Raw genomic sequence first — 14,963 nt, forward strand, 5'->3', positions numbered from 1 at the left:
TTTAAAAAAAAAAATAAATAAAAGGGGAAGTGAAGGAGCTTTATGGTGTACTGACTGTGTTTCTCCATGCGGGTGCTGGTAACACAACTGCATTCACATTTTGAAATTTTATTGAGTCATAAAACTATTACTTGTGTACTCTTCTGAATGCATGTAATTCTTCAGTAAAAATGTTTACATATTAATGGTAGAAAGATAAAGTGTTTTTAATTTCAATAACTATAAAATATACTTCTGGCAGGATCCAAACCAAAATGCCAAAAGAAACTGGATTTTGGTAGCAATACTTTCCCCTGTTTAATCCTTCCCCAATGTACCAGGCTGTAAAAACTTTATAAAAGATCTTGATAAATTTTCTGGAAAATAAATGTCTTCCCTTCCAAAGAAGTATTTCAGGAAAAAGTAAGTTCTCAAACTTATCCTAAGATGCCAAAGAAAAAAAGAACATAAAAATAAAATTATAAACCAATCTCACTAATTACTATAAGAGTTGCAAAAAAAATTAACACTTTACAAATTCAAACCAATACTGTATTTAAGCATTCCCAAATCAATTGGGTTTAATCCCAGGATGATTTATGAAAAGATGGATCAATTTTACAGAAATTCCCAGAGTAATACTAATAGATTAAAGAAAAACTCTTTTATTTTAATGCATGCAGAAAAAAAAATCGTTTGACAGAATGCAAAGAAATTATTCAATTGATAGGTTTCAGATATTGACAATGGAGCTACTTTCTACTATTTCGGGTTACTGTTTTTAGTTTATAATTGAGAAAAGCTGTGAATTCAAGAGTATGAACTTTGAGTTTTCTTACTCTTTCATCCTTCTCATGATGAACCTCTAATTTCCACCCAGCATCTCTAATATTTATCACTAGAATCTTACACTCCATTTATCTCACTTATATCTAGGCTTATTTTCAGGAAAAGAAATTTTCTCTCTCTCACATGGCCCATGTCTTCTGCTTCTGCCTACGATGGAGTAACACAGACTGGACTTACTTTCCTATCTGAGACAACTTAAAAACATGAAATAACCATTCTCAGAATCCTGGAATTCAGGCAGTTAAGGATACAGTAGTCCCTGAGACAGGAAACAAATAAATGGAGTCCTACAAGTGTCCAGCTTTTTTGCTGTGAGAGATTCGAGGCTGCAGCACAGAGAAAAGAAACCCAGATAGAGTCCGATGAACTTCCTTAGTTGAGGAGATAAAGCTGAGAAACTGGTGTGCCCAAGGAAGCTAGCCTTCACACCACAATCTCAAAGAGGAAAGACTTGCATACTCATGATTGTCATTGTCTCTAATTTTCAAAATACCTACATTTGAAGAATCTAGATAAAAATGGAAAGGGACTGAATTTAACAAAGATAGACCTGAAAACTTCAGATTTCATTGTTCATTGAAAACAGATGTAATATCAAAATTATATAACACCAGAGTTTTAATCCTAGAAACTCTAACTCTAGATATGTTGACGCAAAATAAACAAATCTTTTAGAACTTCAGAAAGAGAAAGTTTCATTGAGTCCAAGTTAGGACTGTTGCCTGAGATATACAATCTTTACAAAGAGTGTGCTCAGGAGAAGGAATTTTTATTTTATGGAGTTATATATGCTTTTTCTTACATCAAGAGTTAAAAATCTGGGTGCCGGGTGGCTTAGTCAGTTGAGGGTCTGACTCTCGATTTTGGCTCAGGTCATAATCTCAGAGTCATGAGATCTAGCCCTATGTTGGGCTTCATGCTCAGAGGGGAGTTGGCTTGAGATTCTCTCTCTACCCCTCTCTGTCTGCCCCACCCTTCCACCTTCCAAATCTTCATGCTCCCATGCATGCACACACACCCATACTTTCTCTAAAAATAAATAACTTTTAACAAAGAAAAGTGTTGCAAATCATCATGAGGAAGGACACCAGAAAATTATAAACTTTATGTTCTGCTTTTTATGCGTACAGGGCTTTGGATATATGGGATCAGAACTTAGGGAGATTTTTATTCTTACCTTTAGTTTGAAGTATTTCTTTTAGTTTATCTGATACTGAAGCAGAAGTGCAAGGTATGCTGGGACAGAAACAGTCTATGCTCTGAAGCCTGGTTAAGCCATTCTGATCTTGGTAAATGTTAAAGTATAGCTTCCCTGGGAGTCCAGAAGGAGGGCCCATGAACAATGAAAGTTGATTTCCCAAACCTGTGGAGGAAGTGTTTCTTAAACAGAAGCATAGAATCACACATCTTGCCCCTTCCTTGGGCAATATCCTCTGGGCCCTCCTAATGGAGGAAGGAGGCAATACCAGGAAACCCAATGACTGGACACATATTTCTTTCTATGAAATTCTTCCTAACCTTATCTTCTTCAAGCTGCATCTGATCAAGGAGGAAGACAGAGGAATGAAGAAAAACTCATCTCCCCATGTATAGGAATGGAATTTTACTTCAAATGGAAATCCTTAAATTTGAGGGCTCCTCTTGGAGAATTTAGCATTTATTTATTTATTTTTAAAGATTTTATCTATTTGACAGAAAGTGAGATCAGAAGTAGGCAGAGAGGCAGCCAGAGAGAGAAGGGGGAAGCAGGCTCCCTGCTGAGCAGAGAGCCAGATGTGGGGCTCCATCCCAGGATCCTGGGATCATGACCTGAGCTGAAGGCAGATGACTAAGCCACTGAGCCATCCAGGCACATTAAGTAACCAGAATTTAATGTAAAAAACAAACAAACAAACAAACATACAATCTGCAGTTCCCTGTGCACTGACAATGACAAATTCCCTACAAAAGCCCATAGTTGGGGGAAAACTGGTGATTTTGCTCACTCAAGTTTCACTAACAATTCAAGCAAGCATCTCCTCCCATACAGACAACTAAAATCCAGGGATTTCTGCATCTAAAATGAGGGTGCAAGAGTCCACACTATCTTCATGGATTTGGTCAGAGCAAGATAAAGAGCTGGGCACAGATTGCAGATAAGAGCCACATTGTTTAAATAAAAATAAAAAAATAAAAATAAAACATAGCCACTGGATAGATCTACAAAATCATGAACACCTGTGGGATCTAGTATCTATCAGCATTTACTAGAGGACTGGTTCTGTGCTAAGCACCCTATGTGTGTGTAGTAATAAGAGAAAATACAAAATCCTTGGAAATCGAGAAAATTGAGTTAATAAGGGAAGTGTTTCTTAACCATGAGGACTGGATTAAATTTCCCTCTCCTGCACTCAAATACCATGTTTATCACTATCATAGACCTCACATGACACCATATTTTGTGACCGTTTCCTTCTTTTTATTCTACTACACTGAGAATGTGTGATCTAATCTGAAACATAGTGGTGCCTGACATTAACTGAACAAATGTATAAATAGTTATTAGACATATCTTGAAAAAAAGTGGCTATCTCTATAATCTACAAAGTCAATAATCATTTTTACACCAATAATAACTAAGGAAATTAATCCCAAGGCAGATAGATTTCCTTTTAACTTCTCTCTATTCTTTATTTATTTATTTATTTTCCCATGTTACTGCACAATGGAAGCACTGCAGAATCTCAAATGGCTATGACAGGATTATCCTCCCTAAAGAATGCAGTCTCGATTGAAATGGAAGACACTAAAAGACTAGCCCCTTCTCTGAGTCTTGTTCTCAGGAACTCTCTGGAAGCCCTCCATTTTGACATTTTAATTAGGATGACCTGTAAAACAGCACTCATCACCCCCTCCCTGAAACAACCACAACTTATTTTCCCAGTCAGTTTTGGGACCAGACGGACCACAACTGCTGTCTGACCCACACAACTCTTAAATCATTGCCCCATCCCTGACAGATGGTTGCCCAAGGTTGGGACAAAGTTCTGGAATCCAAAGTTCTCATTCCCTATGTGCATATGCTGTGACAACATCACCACAATACAGGCCCCAGCTACAGGACCCGAGGAAGGAGGGCTATACCAGAAGCCTATCCGGAGAACACTCAAGATGGGCCATTATGTGGGGCCCATCAAGAAGGAACCTTGCAGGAACATCACACAAAGAGGGGCACTGCAGGAGGACAACACCTGGGGCATGATCTTCCACAAGGCAACCCCACCAGGACGAAGACGCGATCCGGATCTTCAAAACGACCAGGCGCCACCTCCACCCCGGCGTGCTGACAGCTCACCTACCTGATGGAGATCCAGTGTCCCCGACAAGTGGCCGGTGACATCTACAGAGTCCGCAACAGGAAGCAGGCCATGCCTTGCAGGAGTCTCCACTGGCAAGCACACCCACGTTTGCCAGGAAGGCCTCTCTGCCCTTCAAGGAGCTAGTAAGGCACACCTGAGGTCTCACACAGGCAACCAGGCCTGGCCCGGGTGTGTGCTCGACCAGGAGCCGACCCTGCCCCGAGGCCGTCTGTCCAACACCAGCCACCTCAGCCCGGTAGAGCAGGAGACACGCAAGCCCGGAGGCCCGAAGGAAGGCACACTGGCGCCGCACCACCTCCTGAACACTTTATTGGCTGCCCTCCCAGCAGTCCCCACAACCCTGGCCCGGACTCCTTGCTGCGCCCGGCACCTGGCTCACCCCAGGCTCCACCACAGCTTGGAGCCCTTGCGTGTTCTTGCGGGGCAGACAGGTTTCTAGGATCCACTGCCTGCCTTAGCACAGCATTGATACTCGATGCTGTTTCTTCTGATGTTTATTTCAAGATTTCAGAGGCAACAGAAATGCCCTCCCAGCTGGGCCTTATTTGGCAGGACGGAGGTGACAGAGGTTGGGATAACCAACATTTCTTTTCCCATTTGTTCAGAGGGAAACTCAAATGCTCCGCAAAATTTTTAAATAAAAGCATTAAGAGAAAAACATGAAATAGACTCCCATAGACATGATGTTCATTTATAACAGGACTTAACCTCTAAAGACACAATATATTTTCTTCCTTTTTTCTAATTTTTTATTTTTTAAAGATTTTAATTATCTATTTGACAGACGGAGATCACAAGTAGGCAGAGAAGCAGGCAGAGAGAGAGGAGGAAGCAGAGAGCCGGATGCGGGCCTGGATCCCAGGACCCCGGGATCATGACCTGAGCCAAAGGCAGAGGCTTTAACTCACTGAGCCACCCAAGCGCCCCCTTTTTTTAATTTCAATGTATTCTAGCATGTTTATAAATAAAACTTTTCACTTTCAGATTTTAACCCTGCTTTTGCTCTCTTCAACAATATACGAATAAGGTATCATCGTCCTAAAAGTTATGTTGGTATCCACTCTTTCTTTGTTTTAATTGAAGTGTAATTGACATACAATATTCTATTGAAGTATGTATCAGATGGATTCAATATTTTTATACTTTATGAAATGGTCCCCTCAGGAAATCTAGTTACTGTTAACTTACAAGTTTATTACTATGTTATTGACTATATTCCCTATGTATCACATCCCTGACTTATTTATTTTATAACTGGAAGCTTTTATCTCTTACTGTCTTTCAACTACTTTGCCCATCTCCACCCTCCTCCCATCTGACAACCGCCAGTTTCTTCTCTGTCATCTCTTTCTCTTCAGTTTGTTTGCTTTGTTTTTTTTGGTCTCCACATATAAGAAATCATAATGTATTTGTCTTTCTCTAACTTATTTCACTTATCATGATACCCTCCAGGTCCAGCCATTTTGTCTAAGGGAAAACACATCATTCTTTTTTTTTTTTTAAGTTTTTATTTATTTGACAGTGATCACAAGTAGGCAGAGAGAGAGAGGAGGAAGCAGGCTCCCTACCAAGCAAAGAGCCCAATACAGGACTTGATTCCGGGACCCTGAGATCATGACCTGAGCTGAAGGCAGAGGCTTAACCCACTGAGTCACCCAGGTGCCCCACTTCATTCTTTTTTAATGGCTGATCAATATTCTGTATTATCCACTCATCTCTGCTTAGACACTGGTTACTTCCATATATTGTTTATTTTAAATAATGCTGTAGTGAAAAGAGAGTAGAGCTTTTAAGCTCTTTAATTGTTCACATACAGGGGTATAATTGGTCATAAAAATTGACACGGCCAAAGTCTTATGAAATTCCAAAACATAGTATTACTGCAGTAGCAACAAGAATATTCCTGAGAAATTTATCACAAGGCAGTTTCAAGCTATATTCTTTTAGTGTTTATGAAAATGTGTGAGATTATAGCCATAGGAGAAGCCACAAGTATTCAGGAGCATGTTTCTCTTTATTGAAAACACTGTCCAAAATTATTAGAAATTTCATCCAGTTACTCAAGTAATCCAGTCATTGGCCAATTCTCTCCTTTCATTTGATGTTTCAGAATCAACATACAAGAATATTAATTGAATTCTTTGACCATTAGTTCAGTTAATACAAATGTTAACTCTTGCTTATAATTGTCATTTTAGGGTCCAAAGGCATTTAAAAACTCAGCATAAGATCTGACTCTGTGGTTCTCAAACACCCTTTCCAATAGATTCCACCCCAAGGGACAGAATCAACTGAGTAAAAAACAATATAGATGTATGGTTTATTTAAAGTCTGTGGGTTAAAATTTATTAATTTCCTACTCCAGTGAATTTTATTTTTTTTTATTTTTTTTTAAGATTTTATTTATTTATTTGACAGAGAGAGAGATCACAAGCAGGCAGAGAGGCAGGCAGAGAGAGAGGAGGAAGCAGGCTCCCCGCGGAGCAGAGAGCCTGATGTGGGGCTCGATCCCAGGACCCTGAGATCATGACCTGAGCCGAAGGCAGCGGCTTAATCCACTGAGCCACCCAGGCGCCCCCAGTGAATTTTAAATAGTAACACAATAGCTTATTTTACACCATAAAATATTAATCCATAAAATACCCTGTGTGAAAATTACCTTCTGGTAAAATACCTTGATTTACCCTGTGTGAAAATTAACTTCTGTAATTGAATTTCACTGACATACATTTATTTTTTTTCAATATAAAATTTAAGCATACTACACATTCCCAAGAAAAAGTTTCCTTTTATATCAATAAGATTTTGAAATAGTGTCTCTTCCCTCCTCTCAGGCTTTAAAAACCAGGATAAAAATCGATAGAACATTTTATTCTCACATACCTTCCTTCTGCTGAATGTTTCATATCTTTTTTTTTTTTTTAAGATTTATTTATTTGACAGATAGAGATTACAAGTAGGCAGAGAGGCAGGCAGAGAGAGAGAGAGGAGGAAGCAGGCTCCCCGCTAAGCAGAGAGCCCGATGCGGGGCTCGATCCCAGGACCCTGGGATCATGACCTGAGCTGAAGGCAGAGGCTTTAACCCGCTGAGCCACCCAGGCGCCCCGAATGTTTCATATCTTGAATGCTTATGAACTGACAGCTCTTAGTGTATTGAACTATAATTAGGAGATTAAAATCACTTTCTATAAATATTGTAAACAAAATAAACTATGAAGAGAAATCTGGTTTAACAAAGACAGAAAATCGCCAAGTCCATTCCAAAGTGAATGTGTGGGTTGAAAGTGTATGTACATGTATATCTGTTTACATAAAGTTATATTACATAGTAATTACTATACAATTCTAATATTACATTACAATGTAGTTATATTATACTTATAAATTATATTTATAATACAAAATTATATAATAAAATTATAATAATTATTATAATGTATTATAAATCTTAGAGTATAAGATAGTGATACCATAAAGTGATATTATAAAATTTTATTTAAAGTATGAAATTATATAGAATAAAATTACATACATGATTTTTGTTGTAATTCACAACTATTTCTCTGTAATATAATACAATGCAAATTATACCAATAAAACATCAGGATGAAATCTTTTTTTTTTAAGATTTTTTTTTTAATTTATTTTACAGACAGAGATCTCAAGTAGGCAGAGAGGCAGGCAGACAGAGAGGAGGAAGCAGGCTCCCTGCTGAGCAGAGAGCCCAATGCGGGGCTTGATCCCAGGACCATAGGATCATCACCTGAGCCTATGGCAGAGGCTTTAACCCACTGAGCCACCCAGGTGCCCCCAGGATGAAATCTTTACGCAGAATCCTATTAAAGAAAGGATATCCCCTGAATGAGTAAGAACACGTAGGTCTAAGGAAAGCTGGAATTCAGTGAGAAGTCACGCGTTGGTTACACAGTTTCCTCATAGCTGTTTTCATCTCTGTATTTCTCAATGTGTAGATAAGAGGGTTCAAGAGTGGAGTAAAAATGGTATAAAACACAGACAGGAGCTTGTCCACAGAGAACCGACTGAAAGGCCACACATAAATGAAAATGCAGGGCCCAAAGAAGAGTGTGACTACCATGATGTGGGCAGAACATGTAGAGAGTGCTTTGGATACCCCACCAGCAGAACGCTGTCGGACAGTGATAAGAATAACAGTGTAAGACACTAAGAGGAGCAGAAAACAGCTCATGGAGAGCAATCCACTGTCAGAAATCATAAGTATACCCAGGACATAGGTGTCCATGCAGGCAAGCTTGATCACAAGAGGAAGATCACAGAAGAAGCTGTCCACCTCATTGGGGCCACAGTAAGGTAAATTCACAGTAAAGGCTACTTGACTGATGGAGTGCACAAATCCAATGACCCATGAAACCAACACCAGCCCCATGCAAGTCTGCCGGCTCATCATGGTCATGTAATGCAGAGGTTTGCATATAGCCACATATCTGTCATAGGCCATAGAAACCAGAAGTACCATCTCAGCCCCACCGATAAAGTGCAAGAAGAAGATTTGAGCCATACATCCTCCAAAGGAGATGAGCTTTCGATCACTAAGAAAGTCCCTGATCATCTTGGGGGTGGCAAATGAGGCTAGCCATATATCTAAGAAAGATAGATTTCCCAGCAGGAAGTACATAGGAGAAGAGTGCAAGTGGGAGTCAGAAATTACAGTGACCACAATGATGAGGTTACCCAGCACAGTGGCCACATAGATCCCAGAGAAAAATATAAAGAAAAAATGCTGGAGGTGTTGTGAAGTGCAGAGTCCATACAACACAAATTCTGACACAAAGGAGTAATTCTGCAGCTCCATTATCTCAAGTTTCAAATTGTGTCCTGAATCTATATAAAGAAAAGAGGTGGACATGAAAGGGCCTGTCTACTACCAGGCACATGAAAGTGATCACCTAATTTTATCTGAATGTAATTTTAATTTGTAAGACAAAATATAAAATACAATATAGAGATGATTAAATCCAAGTCCAACAATAGAGTTTGCTTGTCTCCATATTTAAGCTGTTTAGAATCTTCCTTTTAAATTTTTTTTTAAATTTGTTTATTTGTTTATTTACAGCATAACAGTGTTCATTGTTTTGGCATCACACCCAGTGCTCCATGCAAAACGTGCCTTCCCCATTACCCACCACCTGTTCCCCCAACCTCCCACCCCTGACCCTTCAAAACCCTCAGGTTGTTTTTCAGAGTCCATAGTCTCTTATGGTTCGCCTCCCCTCCCCAATGTCCATAGCCCGCCCTTTTAAAATTTTTTTAAATCCACTTAAGATAAAATGTACCTACCTACCAAAATTCACCCATTTTAAGTGTGAAACATAATGAATTTTAAAGAAATTTATGGACCTCTGCAGCCTTCTCTACAATGCTTGCTTTGAAATCTAGACAATCCAGACTACTTCAGGGACTTCTCCGGGTAGTAGTAAAATTATCTCTTCCTTCCATATTCATTTGCTCACTCCAAAGTTCACGCATTCAGACCATGGCTATGTAATGCCGAGTTTCCCATTCTCTCTTCAGTTAATAAAGCAATAGTATAGAAGGGAGTTGGAAATTGGAAGGGGATATGAACCATGAGAGAATATGGACTCTGAAAAACAATCTGAGGGTTTTGAAGGGGCGGGGGGTGGGAGGTTGGGGGAGCCAGGTGGTCGGTATTATGGAGGGCATGTATTGCATGGAGCACTGGGTGTGGTGCATAAACAATGAATTCTGTTACACTGATAAGAAATAAATTTAAAAAATTAAAAAAGGAAAAAAAAAGGAAATAAGTCAATTAACCTAAGGTTCATACAGTTCCCCTGATCCCACATTTTATTACTGCTCTTGTCATCTCTATTAATCATCTGGGTTTGGGATTAAAAAGCCAATGATCCAATTCATTTGTAGATTTATTGTGTATAAAATGACTACTTATTGAAGATTTTAGAATAGCTTCAATTAAAGAAACATTTTCCAAGACCTCTCAACATGAACCAGAGCATAAAACCTATGCAAAAATTTGAGGGAGGGGGTAGCTTTCACAGTATACATGAGTGCTGATAAGTTCAGCATTTGAATAAGAATGAGTTCTGAACTTGCAGAAGAACTGGGTTGAGATGGATAGGTCACATTATCAGTTTATCGTGAGTAATGAGGGGGTACCCCAGTTGTCTCTCTAAGAGGAAGACGTTGTATAAACATTTTTATAAAGACATTGAACAGAACTCTTCATGAGTAATTTCACAAATGATGCAGAACTGTCCTTTGTATGAACTTTTATTATGTTGGCCCTTTATGAAATTGAAGACTATAACATGAAATAATAGTTTGGTAAGGCTATTTAAAGGGAGCTAAAGTTACATGTTCCAGATCTGAAATAGTCTAATAATGTGAACATGATATTGTGATAGAATTAAAAATCTAGAGGAATTCTATGGTTATTATATCTGTTTTAGTCCCCTTGAATAGCACCAGTCTCAACCAGGTTTTTGTAAGGATAACAGTTTCTTTTGAACTTTTATAAATGATTTATATTAAAAGATTTAATTGCAAGACTTTTTAGGAATAGGTGCTACCCCTCTTTAAAATGGGATTATATATCTGAAGTTAAACACTGCTGAATACAATTCAGGATCTCCTCACAAACTTAATTAGATGGCACTGATATTAGCTAACATACATATTACAGACCACAATGGCCACTCTTTTATTGATATGTTTTTGCTCAAAGGCCATAAGAATTTTCACATATAAACCTGAAACATAAATGGGTCTTCTAGAGATTTCCCAAATGGAAAACTTGAGAAACAAAAATAAAGAAATGTTTAACTTGTTATTGAATCAAAGATGCTCTGAAATTGGATATTGGTGATGGTTGCACAACTCTGTAAATATACTAATAACCATTGAATTGTACCCTGGAAATGAATGGACTTTTCGGTATGTAAATTATATATCAATAAAGCATTTTTGAAAATGGATGCTAAAAAAAGTGGAATAAATAAACTTAAATAGGGCTCTGATTTCAGAGAACACACTGTGATTTTCAAAGGCATTTTAAAGATTGTTAAATCTTGAGTTTATAATCAGAAACAATGAAGTTGATTTTGTATACCTACAAATGCTACTTGGGAAAGAAATACAACAAAGACAAAATTTGATTTTAACTGACAACTTAATATTATTTTCTCCAACAATTTTAATGTAAAAAAATAATGGAATTAATTAGTCTCTGGTTGACTTTTATGTTCAGACACAAATTCACTAAATGTCTATCAAAGGCTGTTTACTAACCTGGGGCTAGATGTTCGCCGCTGGTGCTGCCGACCCCTCAACTTTTTTTTCCAAATCTACTATACCTGAATGGAACTTCTGAAAACATACATATTTTTTATTCTATAGAAGATTTACTAATCTCTTTCTCTTTATCCTCCTCCTGGAAAATAATTCCAGAAAAGCATCACTTTAAGAAGCTGGAGAACTTCAAATTTGAATCTTCTTTGGACTTTAGATATAAATATCTATATCCTCTCTCCCATCAAATTAATAATCCCTTAAAGATGGGACATTGATCGCCAATTACCATAAGGGCGCTTGGGGAATATTTTCAAATGGAAATTTGTGCTAATAAGTCATGTTCTTTTCCCCAAGTGACAAGGAAGAAAGATTTAAAGACATTAGTTTCTATATAAACACAGGTACAATTATTTTAATAGTTTAAGGAGGATAATATATATCCTCATCAGGTTAATAGACTGTAAAATGTGCCTTTCTTTCCTCTAGATAATAAAATTAACAAGTTAAATTTTAAAAATATACTGAAAATCTGCCAATCCTGAACATTATTTTATGTAACTTTGATAAAGCACAATATGTTGGAGCATCAGTTTTTTGTTTTTTTTTTTTTTTTTTTTCCCTTTTTATTTATTTTTTTTTCAGCGTGACAGTATTCATTCTTTTTGCACAACACCCAGTGCTCCATGCAAAACGTGCCCTCCCCATCACCCACCACCTGTTCCCCCAACCTCCCACCCCTGACCCTTCAAAACCCTCAGGTTGTTTTTCAGAGTCCATAGTCTCTTATGGTTCGCCTCCCCTCCCCAATGTCCATAGCCCGCTCCCCCTCTCCCAATCCCACCTCCCCCCAGCAACCCCCAGTTTCTTTTGTGAGATTAAGAGTCATTTATGGTTTGTCTCCCTCCCAATCCCATCTTGTTTCATTTATTCTTCTCCTATCCCCCTACCCCCCCCCATGTTGCTTCTCCATGTCCTCATATCAGGGAGATCATATGATAGTTGTCTTTCTCCGATTGACTTATTTCACTAAGCATGATACGCTCTAGTTCCATCCACGTCGTCGCAAATGGCAAGATTTCATTTCTTTTGATGGCTGCATAGTATTCCATTGTGTATATATACCACATCTTCTTGATCCATTCATCTGTTGATGGACATCTAGGTTCTTTCCATAGTCTGGCTATTGTAGACATTGCTGCTATAAACATTCGGGTACACGTGCCCCTTCGGATCACTATGTTTGTATCTTTAGGGTAAATACCCAGTAGTGCAATTGCTGGGTCATAGGGTAGTTCTATTTTCAACATTTTGAGGAACCTCCATGCTGTTTTCCAGAGTGGTTGGACCAGCTTGCATTCCCACCAACAGTGGAGGAGGGTTCCCCTTTCTCCACATCCTCTCCAGCATCTGTCATTTCCTGACTTGTTAATTTTAGCCATTCTGACTGGTGTGAGGTGATATCTCATTGTGGTTTTGATTTGTATTTCCCTGATGCCGAGTGACGTGGAGCACTTTTTCATGTGTCTGTTGGCCATCTGGATGTCTTCTTTGCAGAAATGTCTGTTCATGTCCTCTGCCCATTTCTTGATTGGATTGTTTGTTCTTTGGGTGTTGAGTTTGCTAAGTTCCTTATAGATTTTGGATACTAGCCCTTTATCTGATATGTCGTTTGCAAATATCTTCTCCCATTCTGTCAGCTGTCTTTTGGTTTTGTTAACTGTTTCCTTTGCTGTGCAAAAGCTTTTGATCTTGATGAAATCCCAATAGTTCATTTTCGCCCTTGCTTCCCTTGCCTTTGCCGTTGTTCCTAGGAAGATGTTGCTGCGGCTGAGGTCGAAGAGGTTGCTGCCTGCGTTCTCCTCAAGGATTTTGATGGATTCCTTTCTCACATTGAGGTCCTTCATCCATTTGGAGTCTATTTTCGTGTGTGGTGTAAGGAAGTGGTCCAATTTCATTTTTCTGCATGTGGCTGTCCAATTTTCCCAGCACCATTTATTGAAGAGGCTGTCTTTTTTCCATTGGACATTCTTTCCTGCTTTGTCGAAGATTAGTTGACCATAGAGTTGAGGGTCGATTTCTGGGCTCTCTATTCTGTTCCACTGGTCTATGTGTCTGTTTTTGTGCCAGTACCATGCTGTCTTGATGATGACAGCTTTGTAATAGAGTTTGAAGTCCGGAATTGTGATGCCACCAACTTTGACTTTGTTCTTCAATATTCCTTTGGCTATTCGAGGTCTTTTCTTGTTCCATATAAATTTTAGGATTATTTGTTCCATTTCTTTGAAAAAAATGGATGGTATTTTGATAGGGATTGCATTAAATGTGTAGATTGCTTTAGGTAGCATAGACATTTTCACAATATTTATTCTTCCAATCCAGGAGCATGGAACATTTTTCCATTTTTTTGTGTCTTCCTCAATTTCTTTCATGAGTACTTTATAATTTTCTGTGTATAGATTCTTAGTCTCTTTGGTTAGGTTTATTCCTAGGTATCTTATAGTTTTTGGGTACAATTGTGAATGGGATTGACTCCTTAATTTCTCTTTCTTCAGTCTTGTTGTTGGTGTACAGAAATGCAACTGATTTCTGTGCATTGATTTTATATCCTGACACTTTACTGAATTCCTGGACAAGTTCTAGCAGTTTTGGAGTGGAGTCTTTTGGGTTTTCCACATATAGTATCATATCATCTGCGAAGAGTGATAGTTTGACTTCTTCTTTACCAATTTGGATGCCTTTAATTTCTTTTTGTTGTCTGATTGCTGAGGCTAGGACTTCTAATACTATGTTGAATAGCAGTGGTGATAATGGACATCCCTGCCGTGTTCCTGACCTTAACGGAAAAGCTTTCAGTTTTTCTCCATTGAGAATGATATTTGCGGTGGGTTTTTCATAGATGGCTTTGATAATATTGAGGTATGTGCCCTCTATCCCTACACTTTGAAGAGTTTTGATCAGGAAGGGATGCTGTACTTTGTCAAATGCTTTTTCAGCATCTATTGAGAGTATCATATAGTTCTTGTTCTTTCTTTTATTAATGTGTTCTATCACATTGATTGATTTGTGGATGTTGAACCAACCCTGCAGCCCTGGAATAAATCCCACTTGATCGTGGTGAATAATCCTTTTAATGTACTGTTGAATCCTATTGGCTAGTATTTTGGCGAGAATTTTTGCGTCTGTGTTCATCAAGGATATTGGTCTGTAGTTCTCTTTTTTGGTGGGATCCTTGTCTGGTTTTGGGATCAAGGTGATGCTGGCCTCATAGAATGAGTTTGGAAGTTTTCCTTCCATTTCTATTTTTTGGAACAGTTTCAGGAGAATAGGAATGAGTTCTTCTTTAAATGTTTGGTAGAATTCCCCTGGGAAGCCGTCTGGCCCTGGGCTTTTGTTTGTTTGGAGATTTTTGATGACTGTTTCAATCTCCTTACTGGTTATGGGCCTGTTCAGGTTTTCTATTTCTTCCTG

At 38.4% G+C, this 14,963-nt stretch overlaps 1 protein-coding gene across 1 annotated transcript; it reads right to left on the minus strand.

Moving 5' to 3' along the window:
- Positions 1-8,085: 8,085 nt before the first annotated feature.
- LOC123943563 (olfactory receptor 4K14) lies at positions 8,086-9,045 on the minus strand. Its single transcript, XM_046007841.1, has one exon. The coding sequence runs from the start codon at positions 9,016-9,018 to the stop codon at positions 8,086-8,088; it is 933 nt and encodes a 310-aa protein (XP_045863797.1). The 5' UTR covers positions 9,019-9,045.
- Positions 9,046-14,963: the final 5,918 nt, after the last annotated feature.

This window comes from Meles meles, chromosome 6, assembly GCF_922984935.1.
Source record: "Meles meles chromosome 6, mMelMel3.1 paternal haplotype, whole genome shotgun sequence".
In the NCBI taxonomy this organism is placed as follows: Eukaryota; Metazoa; Chordata; class Mammalia; order Carnivora; family Mustelidae; genus Meles; species Meles meles.